The sequence below is a fragment of the Euwallacea similis genome, chromosome 8 (genome assembly GCF_039881205.1).
Source record: "Euwallacea similis isolate ESF13 chromosome 8, ESF131.1, whole genome shotgun sequence".
NCBI lineage: Eukaryota > Metazoa > Arthropoda > Insecta > Coleoptera > Curculionidae > Euwallacea > Euwallacea similis.
Window position 1 is genome coordinate 1,609,127 of NC_089616.1, and position 11,288 is coordinate 1,620,414.

Genomic DNA, 11,288 nt, shown 5'->3' on the forward strand with positions numbered 1-11,288 from the left:
CCAGTAGGGTCCTTCACCGATTTTCAATATTTGTTATTAGTGAAAGTGTCAGGAAGACTTGTATTAAAATTCGCGAAATTGTTAAAATTATAACAATACAGAATCAATCCACGAGCATTGAAGTATCTTTCTCGATGATTTATTGCAAAACAAGTTCACGAGGCTGTTGCTCAAGGTTGATCACGTGTTTACATAAACTTCTTCAAAAAATTAATGCATTCCAGCCAAAACCATATAAACTTTGAACACATGTGTAATCTTACGTCTTCATCACATGATCACACAATATCTGCACCAATTCTTATCTTGATATTTACAGAGTAGATGCCTTGAAAGGTAGGTAAGTTGACACTTGTATCATGAAAAATAAATACTAGTTCATCCATAAAATACACATAAATAACCCTTATAATTTACATACGAATATAAATCATTCCAGTAAAATATAAGGGATGCTTAAAATATCTCAGTGGGTACCTAGAAGATTAATTAGTCCTATTTTATAACCTTAAGTATTAATCACAATTATAATTATCATTTTACACAAATAACACTAAATTCAGGAAGATGCTAGGCATATTGAAATATATTTAAAGTAAATATTATGATAAAATATTTTTGTACGTCAATTAGAGTCATCAAAATCCTCAATCTCTGATTTATTTTCTATCTTCTGCCTCTGCTTTGCTAATAGTTTCTGCAACTCTGAGCTTCGGTAAGTTTTGAACTAAAACCATAAATAATTCGTGAAATACCGACCCCATGGAGAGCAACAATTTCATAGATTATTACCCCACTAACAGACTTCTGCACAAGTAAAAATGAATAAAGCCGACTCCCAGTTTTGTCCCCACAAGCCTTTTCCAATTCCAGCTTGTTCATATCGAGAAGTTGGTAACCCGATACCCCTTTAAACTTATTGCACGTTGCCTGATCGAAATCTTTAGCTTTCAACCAGTTCTGCACTTCCTTCGGGTTACTCCTCTGGTTTATAAAAGTCTCCGGAGTAGATTTGATGTCGAGAGGTGTTCTTTGCTTTTCTTTCAGCCTCATTAACGTTAAGACGCTGTGTAGCTCCACATGCATGGCATCAGTGATGTCTGAAGCTATGGACTGCCGAGAGATGGTCCTCTTTAATTCAGACTTCGGAGGATCTGCTGTTGGTGGGAGTGGGGGAGGAGGTAATGGTTCAGCTGGAGGAGGAGGGGGAGGAACAGGAACTGGAGGTTCTGTAGGTGGCGCGGGTAATTTAGGAGACGGTTGTGGTTGTGTTTCTAAAACGTGATAATTACTGTATTATTAAATTTAGGGAGGGCTTAGTTGTGCAAGTACCGCTGCGACAGTTGAACAAGAACGTCGACAAACAACAGGCACAATCACTTGATGATAAGGATGGATTTAAGGTGCGAATTTTGCACCTGTAATCTACATTTCGATTGAGACACTGATCCCGTACCGCTTACGGTTTGGAAGATTCCATTTTTTTTGGGAAGAACTATGTACGAATATAAAATTCATTGGGACCACCTTGATCGTACTACTGCAGTTTTAGTGTTTAATAGCACCACAACAATGAAGCATGCACATTTAGGACTAAAATAGCTACTTATGATCATTAAAAGTCACATACGGGAACCTTTTAAATTAAAAATTTACTTTATTGTTTGTATACAACTTACTGGTGGTCCAAATTATAATTCTAAACGGAATGCTTGTTGAACACTGAAGTTATATCCACATCATATTGCATGGGTTTTATATACAATACGACCTTAAGAAGTTAATAGATTATTATATGTAATGTGGTACCGAGTCTTCACCAGACATGCATCAAACATTAATATTACTAAATATATTCCCCTAATACGAATAAATGTAAACATAGAAAAAAATCAATTTTTAACAAGAATAAAATTTGTTCGGACTGTTATTTATACAGTGGGTACAAAAAGTATTTGTATATCTACTGCAATAGGACAGACGTAATCGAATAATAAACAAGAATACGTCTATCAATAGTTAGTTGGGTATCCATTGGAATCAATAACACTGTAGAATCATCATTGTATTGGAGAATCCAGATTTTCAGTGACCTCTTGGGGAATTAAGAAGAACTTTTCGCAAAGCGTCTTTGCGCGTTATATCACGTTTCCTAATTTATCTCTAAGTGTGACCGCAAGCGCTTAATGGGATTGAGGTCTGGGGAGTGTGGAGGCCTTTTTAATAAGTGAGGATATAATAGCCATTCGTTGTCTCGTTGAAACCAATAAGCGTCGGGAATTCTTAACTTAATGGCCCCTCGCTCCAGATTTTGACTTAAAATATCTCGGTATATAAACCACTCCATAATTCCATCAATAAAATGAAAGTTTCCAACACCTCCTAGAAACCTCAAACCATTTGGCTGCCGCCATTATGCTTCACAGTGGGCTTTAAATACTGTTTTTTTTCAGAGCTTCTTCAGGTTTTCTCCACACGTAATGACGTCCGTCTGATTTAAAAATACTAAATTTACTTTCATCTGAAAAGATTACTTGACGTCACGACCGCATTAACTTATTCATGCGCTCGCTTGCAAATTTAACTCTATTCGTGCGATTTACGATTGGTTTTATTAATCCCAGATTTGTTTCTAGCTACTTTGCCGTAGAATGCAGCCTCTTTTAGGGTATTTTTAACAATTCGGGCAGATACTCTCAAGCCAGCAAGCATTTTCAAGATCCGATGCGAGTTTTGCAGCCCTAATTGAAGATTTTTTTTATTTGCTGTGAGTTTTTTTTACACTTTTAGCAATTTCACATAACGAATTTCCTTGTTTATGGAGGTCAACGATTAGGTTACGCTTGTCAAGACTAAATTCGGACACTTTTCGAGGCATGTTGATTAATGATACTGCAGTTAAATTATTTAGTACCCAGAGCTCACTAGCAATCCAGAAATTAAAACCTTCAGGTGAGTAAAAAAAGAAATATTTTTGTTGGTGTGCGAATACTTTTTGCACCCCCCGTATATGAGTTATGTCAGACAGGCACAAAAACATAATTGATAACGACAGACACAGCTGACAAAAATATAAAATACATCCAATAAAGGTTACCTGTGGTTAAAAACATATTTGGTTAAGTCTCCCCTAATCCTAGTTAACTAAAAACCTAAACGCAGACGAACATAAGATTGTTGACAACATTGACACAACACAATAAGTCCCTAATTCAAAAATATCGAAATTCTCCTTTCTTACCAATCCTTTCGTTTCTTACGGACTCTGCTGGCTTGGTTTGAATCCTGTAATCATCGTTAGAACTTTGGCCTGGGTATCGCGAATTGGGGGGAGACTCCTAAAATTTTTTGCATAAATATGACACACAGTATACAGAGTGTCCGTTTCTGCAGCTTCGCCACGATCTCGGTACCCTTAAAGATGCGAAATTTAAGCCATCTCATATCTTTCATGGCATCCTAGATCTTTATGGTTGAGCTCCACCAACAGACACCCTATATGCTTAAGCAATTTGTTTACTTCTCTATGAATTGGTGCCCGCAGTTGAGGACTGAATTTGCTTGAGTGGTACTGTGTTACTATGGTGTTCGGTACGTGGGCTACTTGTCCTTTGCTATTTCTGGCCTTCCACCATTTCCTACTGCTATCTAAAATCTGAAACAGAGTTATTATCATACCGGTTAATGAGCTTGCTCAAAATGAGCTCACCTCCAAGAATTCCCCCCTCACCACGGTCAACTCTTTGTCGTTATTAGCAGTTCTTGGATACGTGACTTGGACGATATTAGCATTCTTGTTTTGAAGATCTTCCAAAAACCTTTCTTGTCCAATTCCAAAACCTTTATCCTCCTTGATCTCTATCGAATCCAAGGAAATATCACTCTTGGCCGTGCTTTCCCCGATGGGAGGTATGAAATTGCTATCAGAGTCATCATCTTCTGGAACATAGTTCTTGTCCGCAATATCTGGCTCGTCAACTGGATACTCCGGGGACCAGCCGTCCATAAACACTGGATGGTAAGATGGCACATGACCTCGATATTGTTCCTTTGGTACCTGCCACTCATTGCCCAACGAGTGCCACAGCTCAGTTTCTTTACTCGTGACGCAATTCATTAGTAAAGTTATAGCGTCACGTGTTAACAGTGGAGCTACAACGTTCTGCGGAATGTGTTGGTCAAAGTAGTAGTCATGGGCTGATTCTACAATCAATGCCAAGGGAGTAAAGAGAAAATGGACTAATTCAGGGGCATTGGGGTCATGTATATGAGCCTTCAACTTCGCCAACAGGTTGAAGGACAACTTGAATTTTTGGAAAATATCTATAAACTCCTTCTCTGGAGGTGGCTTGGCCCTCATAGTCAACATCCCATCGCCCATATCGCGCCTTCTATTCCTGCGATTCCTCCTCTTGCTTTCCAACTCTTTATGAGCGGCTGCGGAGTGCTGTAGCCTTGCAATGAACTTCTCAATATCATCAAAGCAGTGATTGAGGATCGTCACGTCTCTTTCATATTTTTCACTAGTGGTGGAACTAGCGTCATCATTGATCTCGGTCAACTCCGAATCCGATCGTTGATTGAAGAAATCTCTAGAATGGTCCCGGGATGGGTTCACTATGGGTTGTGGGGATTTGTGTGTAGGGGGTGGGATGCTACTTGGACGGCTTCTGTTAGGAGTCTTCCCCAGCCTGAGCATTTTCAAGTCTTCGACTAAGTCCTGGGCGGATATGCTTTGGCACTACGACAATAACCAGGTACTTGTAAGGCATATGAAATAGTGTGATTCATGCTATTGCAATTGAAAAAGAGCAATTGCATATGAGTAATGTGTAACGTTGTAGGTGCTACCTACCTGAAATATGTGCATCTGCATTTCTGGTGGATGTGACGATTGATCCGTTATTATGAATACTAGAATATTGTTATACATGTCCATTGGTTCGGTGCTCATGAATGCTGTGGGATCTTGAATTGCAGTGGCCGGGAATTTCTCTACTATGGCCTAAAGCAAAAGAAAAGCTATACAAGGCGTAACATGTCATTATGGAGGTAATTCAGGGGATAATGCTGCTCTGCGGAATAATAAAAAAATGCTAATAGACCTGAGGTCAAAAATGCACCATTTTCTATATACAGGGTGGCAAAGTTTCACATTTTTTTCTCATATTTTCCGTTTTTCTCATGTAGGTCTTGCGTTAAATGTTTGAAATTTCGCACAGCTATTTTCTTTAAGCCCCTCTACAACAAAATGGTGGTAGCCGTATACAGGGTATTGTGTTTTTTAACCATCTATTATTCTATGTTTTGTACGCGTTCGTATGCGTTTTCCACCATGGGCCTATTAGCGTTTTGTTGTTATTTTGCAGAGCATCATCGCCCCTTGAAATATCCCCACGATGATATGTTACACCCATTATAAATACGGTTTTTTGACTATTTCGTGGTTACTCATACCATATACCACTTTCGAAGTGATTCGAAAAAACTCAAGGAACGATATTTACGCCTGATTCATCCAAGATTAAAACCCATGACTGATCCAAGCACAGCTGCATTTTTTGCGACCAAATCCCGTTCGTCTGTTCCATCTGCCGCAGTTTCCTCATACCGTCTATGGGATAGAGAATCCCCATTTCTTGGGAAATACTGAAGGTTGCGAGATGTTCAATGATGTGTACCGGGGGCTTGCTGTCTCCTCTCATGTCCCTGTCCCTGTCCCTGTCCAGGTCTCTGCTGTCCCGGGAATAACCATTTCTATACGCCATGGTGCTGCTACCTGGCTAGTTCATCTGCAAAATTACAAAGTAACAGTAAGAAGAAAAGCGGGTGAGCAAGCAAATAAGTAAGACTTGATGGAATGTTTATAGAAGATAAAAGGTTGCGATTGTTTAAACGAAGAGATTTAGGAAGAAGAAAAGAAGGAACTTACATAAAGGGTCGGGTACATACATAATATAAAAGCGACCTTACCTGTAAGGCTGCTCACGTTAGCAAAACAATTTAAAATCATTCTTGTCGAGATATCGCGTTATCTATAATGTGATTTATTGCTATGAATTCTGTGGATAACAAATCAGTTAAATTGAAACTAGATATGCTATTGTTCTGATATCATCAACATATTAATAAACATTACTTCAATTACTGAACGTATTAGACACCCAAAGTGAAACATTTTATCTTTAGCTCAATAATCCCTTGAATAAATTTATCTTGAGTAAGCTTCGAGAATAACGCACAGCCTCGACATGTAAAAGATTTAGATTGTAAATCAAGATACTGGGCGGCAAACCAGGATGACCAGCGGACTTTGCTGGTCGGGGGGTTCTCTCGGGGATAAGGGGGTGGTGATTAAAAATTTCGCCCAGAGCACCAGACTTGCTAAGGCTGGCCCTTCTCTCAGTGCAGCTAATTTTCATTTTTATTTTGTCTCAGGAATTGTCGAACTTATTCAATTTAAGAACGTCAGTCAGTATCCATAGGAACTGTACTCTTTAGGCGCCTTTACTACTCATCTTTCATGAAGTTATGACTCATGTTAAATTAAAGCATTATTTTCCAGATTAGATTACGTTATTATTAATATTATTTGATTACACGTTGATAATGAGCATATGGAGGTATGTTGTGTTGAACTGCGTATCACTTTCTGGGCCACATCATCGTTTAAATATGTCTAGCTAATACTGTGATGTAAACCACAAAAACAATGAATGACATAAATAAATACTATCAAGTACTGAGCAATAAGGTTCGGGCAATCGTTGATGAACCTTGATCAACTTAGGACATATCGGTTTTTTTTTGGAAAATTCATGGCTGACTTGGCGTTATAAGGAAAAAAACGCCATAATCGTTCACGCCATGTTTAATTTTGAAAATTGAAGTCAAAAAAAGACGCCATATTGAACAATTGCTATGAGGTTAAGGGTGCTGTTTTAAAGCGCGAAAAAAGTTTTCTCCAAGATATACATAATTTGCTACTGCATTTAAATGACTTCGTCACTCTAATAGTTTCCGAGATTCCTTCGCTCGCCCAGAAAAACAGTCACCTTGCATACAACGCAGATATGTAGCCTTGAACGCCGTATATTATAGCAGTTAAAAGCCTCATAAAAATATCATTAAGAACCAAAAAATGCTCTCTAATGGCTTGCCTTGTATAAAGTAGATCAATTATACGTGAAAACAGAAGAAACATTTAAATCCACTAAATAGCCACACATATACGTGAATTTAACCAGCAGATGATTAGAAATTGTAGCCTATTATTTTGAAATTAAGCCAGTATACGCTTACATAGGATATTCGTGTTAGATCCACTAAAACTATTTCATAAACTGATTTTCGTGGCATTTTAAGTCACATTGCAAGCTGGAAAAAAACTCTAATTTACACTAATGGAACTGATAAAAAACACCATTCACATATCAGAGATAATCAGTGCCTATTTATTACGATACCCAATCAATATCTTGAATCATTGTGTATAAGCTGTTAGATATTGATGAGTAGAGAGGCATGAATACTTGTTTGTGCTTTTGATAATTTTACCATATTTTTATCAATTATTCAGTTAGGCAGTTCACTTACGGCAATGATGTTGCCTGTTGATGCAAAAACAATATAAAAGGTACTGACAGTAAAGAAAATTTTAAGAAATTTAAATTTGAGAAGTGGACAAATTTAAGGTTTGGACGTGCTTGCGTTCTGAAGACGAATGGCATATGGCTCAGGGTGTGCAAGCGACTTTGAACCCCATTTATACATAGAAGAAAAACATCACTAGGCAATGCCACATTTCAGTGAGACACCCCATATATTTTTTTGCAATAAACATGTGCAGTACCTCTTTCTGCCACTTTAGAGACACTAAAGTCTAAAACTTGTATGGAATATTTCGTATATCTTGCGCTTGCAAACCCGTGGACCTTTCGATCGTCTCGGACAATAAGCTTTTATCTTCTGCGTGATATTATCTATTCCATGCTTGTTATAAAATCTGTTATTATACTATGAGCTCGTCACAAAAAAAAACGTAACAGTTATCGAAAACCGCATCATTTTATCTTCATTAATAAACGAGGAAGATATGTATGTTACAATTGTGAGTGTGTTGTTATTGAGGTTTGGAATGTTACCGTGATAGCGAAGATTAGCGTAAATGTCCTATTATTGATGTGTTGAATATGACTGTGATAGTGAGGATTAATGTGAGTGTGCTGTGATTGTGGCTGGGAGTGCGAGTGAGAGTGTAGGTCGCAGTCGCATCACTGCTCCTCGGAGTAGTTATCGTTTCATTTTGTCTCTTTCTAAACGGTATCTTGTACTAGGACCATTTGCCTACGGCCATCTGATGAGTGTCAACAGGCACGAAACCAGTAATGACCCAACCTGGGATTCCATGTCCCAGTTCTGTGTACGCACGTCGGTGCGTTGTACAGTTTTGACCGTGATGAAATGTGTTTGAACATGGGCCTCAAATTTTGAGCTATAGATCCGCAAGTTACATAAGTTTGCCTTGAGATTTGGGGAATTGGAGCCTTGAAATAAATATTTAAAAAAAAACATTTTTACTGCCCAGGCAGAAAAAAGGAGGAAAAGGGACTTCTGCCTCATCAACTGCCTCCATATCAATAATTTTTTGGTTGAATTGTAATACTTTTTGTTATTACCGATAACTGCTAAAGTACGTACGATAGAGAGGTAAAGATAAAGGTGATAAATCGACTACGATTATTCCAACAGTACAATTGTAAGGGAGCCTTGTTAAGTGTGCCTACATCATGCTCCCAACGATTAGATTAACTCGGTGGGTGCTGTGTTCTACTTAGCACAATTGGATTTCGTTTTTAAAAATTCCATTACTGGTAAGGCCGATAACTCAAGTGAATCGCCTTGATATGACAATAATTTTTAGTGGGACATAATCGATAGATCTGCGGATTTTAATGACAAGAATTTCCACGAGTTTGATCTCAAAAAGGAGCGTGATGTGGAAAATTCACTCACAATCTCCAAAAGCAACGTTTAACCTTAATTTGAAAATGCAGAATGGTCAAATGGACATATGGGAGACCCACGAAAAGGTACTTTTTTAAATCCGATGGTACTCCCTGAGCACTTGTGCGCCACACCTAAAAGCACATAAGATTGGAATGCGAGGAATGAGCTGTGGAATGTTGGTCGGAAGCGACATTTTTGCATGTTTGCTGATGGTTTTGCTTAAATCGGTATGAAATTAATTGAGAAATGCGGGGGGGGGGGTGAGGGGGGGGGGCTGCGTAAGCTCGTCTCATGGCTGTGAGCGAGTTTTTCGGTGGTAAATCAGATTTTTCTGGCTAATTGCCCCACGCAGCACTGAACCTAAATATCTGTCGAATTTACTAATAACCCAAATCACTAGAAAAACCTCAGAAACGATCCTCACTTGATGGAAATTAATTCCTAAACCATTTACACCAAAACCACTATGGCGAGAAGCACAAACAAGCTATTAGAAGTAACAGTCGATCAAGAGATTTCTCCCGTGTAAACTTACGTGTCCAGTCTCCTATTCCACTCCGTATGATACTCCGTAATCTACTCCGTATTAACCATTTAGTCGTCCCGGAACACAAATGACGTCCTTTTCGAAATACACAATAGACGAAATACTAAACGGTACTATGGGCAGTACCAACAGAAAAGCTTCGCTGCTTAATATTTTACCTGGCAGGTACAAGTAACTGATTATTCTATATGGCTTCGCACATGCGTAGAAAAATGAGAACGTTTACCTGTTGTTTGTACTGCTCGTACTGCTATACGAGTTCCGTTCAAATATTAACGACGTGAATTAATTACCTGAGAAGTACTGCGAGTCATAACATTATTCGTATCTAAAAAGATTGATTTAAATTGTTGCTTCTCGAGCGTGATGGATGCGTTTTGCAGCCAGGGAAGATCTTTGCCCATGAAAAAGTTCAATAATTCATCAGTTTCCGGTGGCTGCACGAACCAGCTTTAAGGTCTCTGTCCACCCTCTGAACTCTGTGATATCACACGTACTGTCTAAATAACGAGGGTCGCATGCATAAAAAGTGATATTTGCTCATGCTTCGCGAAGGTATCAGGTACTTTACTTGTGAAGTAGACACTTGAAACATTAGTATGTACATGTGAACTAGAGACGTACTGCGCATGTTCTAATGATTTTATGCGAACTTGCTTCAAGCATTAGCACATACTACTTTTTTTGATCGATGATAGGTAGTTTACAGGTGCCCATGCCCAAAATGATGTTCAAATGAGCAGGCTCCCGTTTTGGTTGATTTGAAGGAATCAGGGGTGTACACTTTAGCAACTAGAGAAATCTTCGCATTAGTGCAATTCAAGTTCTAATATGTGTTAATTGCACATCTAACGAAGCTGTATCTCCAACGTCATGGGAAATCTTGACAATTGGTGAATTCAAATTTTTCAACGTATCGCAATGCACATCTACGGGCAAAACCCCCCAGAATTTTTCAAATTTCTGTACCCCATAGGTGAGTTTTCAATTAATGTGTGATGTGGCATTTTACGATCAGTAGAACTTCCGGCAAAACCAAACGGAAAACGTTACTCGAACGCCTTAACTCGAATTTTGGAGGTTATTCCTCTAATCTTAAGGAAATGTTTTTAGTGTATGCAAGATAGCCCCTGCTCATTATCCTATTTACTACATGTAAGGGAGTTCTTTAATGTAAATTTGCCACATCGATGCGTTGGTCGGGGTAGTAAGCGTCTGTGGCCGCCGCGAAGTCCAGATCTTAACTCACTAAACTTTTTTTTGTTTTATTTTTTTAAGTAATTGGAAGACAAATTCGTACCTAATAGCAGAGACTCTATAGCAACATGTGTATCGCAACACGTGACAGTGAGAATGAAGTTTTCGGAGACGTGGATTCGTTCTCCTAAGCCACAATAATTATTTAAATCGTTTGTTTATAATTCCATTTTCAGCCTATAATCTGCACTGTGGTGTAGGAGGAAAGGAAATAAAGGTGCACGTTCAATATACGTCCCAAATAGTGTCTACTATTTTTTCTTTGCTTCCACTCTCCTACGCAAGCTCTCAATTACCTTATAAGCCAATACTCAGCGATAATTAAACAGTACTTCACTTTTTCGTTTACTTTCTTCTTCCTTTTACTTCCATTATGAAGAGTTTAATAACCCTAAGGCCAAAAATAGCTAAGAAATAGGTTGCTCTATCATTATTATAATTAAAATGGAATGAAGCGCGGATCTGCGGATACTTC

General features: G+C 38.5%; 1 protein-coding gene across 1 annotated transcript; it reads right to left on the minus strand.

The window, feature by feature from the left end:
• Window positions 1-352: 352 nt before the first annotated feature.
• Window positions 353-9,738, minus strand: LOC136410174 (epidermal growth factor receptor kinase substrate 8-like). The gene is made up of 8 exons (XM_066392205.1): window positions 9,545-9,738; window positions 5,508-5,792; window positions 4,856-5,005; window positions 3,710-4,741; window positions 3,521-3,655; window positions 3,242-3,338; window positions 793-1,274; window positions 353-727 (listed from the first exon to the last, which is right to left on the minus strand). Exons 2-8 carry the CDS (start codon window positions 5,766-5,768, stop codon window positions 626-628), a joined length of 2,259 nt encoding a protein of 752 aa, XP_066248302.1. The 5' UTR covers window positions 5,769-5,792; window positions 9,545-9,738; the 3' UTR covers window positions 353-625.
• Between the last annotated feature and the right edge of the window lie 1,550 nt (window positions 9,739-11,288).

What these genes read in the sequence shown, in the direction of transcription:
- LOC136410174 (XM_066392205.1), bottom strand. Translation starts at nt 5,768, where the DNA reads ATGGCGTATAGAAATGGTTATTCCCGGGACAGCAGAGACCTGGACAGG. An exon ending in TGCAGATGCACATATTTCAG is followed by an intron (nt 4,742 to 4,855) that starts GTAGGTAGCACC and finishes TTATTGTCGTAG; the next exon opens with TGCCAAAGCATATCCGCCCA. An exon ending in GGGCACCAATTCATAGAGAA is followed by an intron (nt 3,339 to 3,520) that starts GTAAACAAATTG and finishes AAAAAATTTTAG; the next exon opens with GAGTCTCCCCCCAATTCGCG.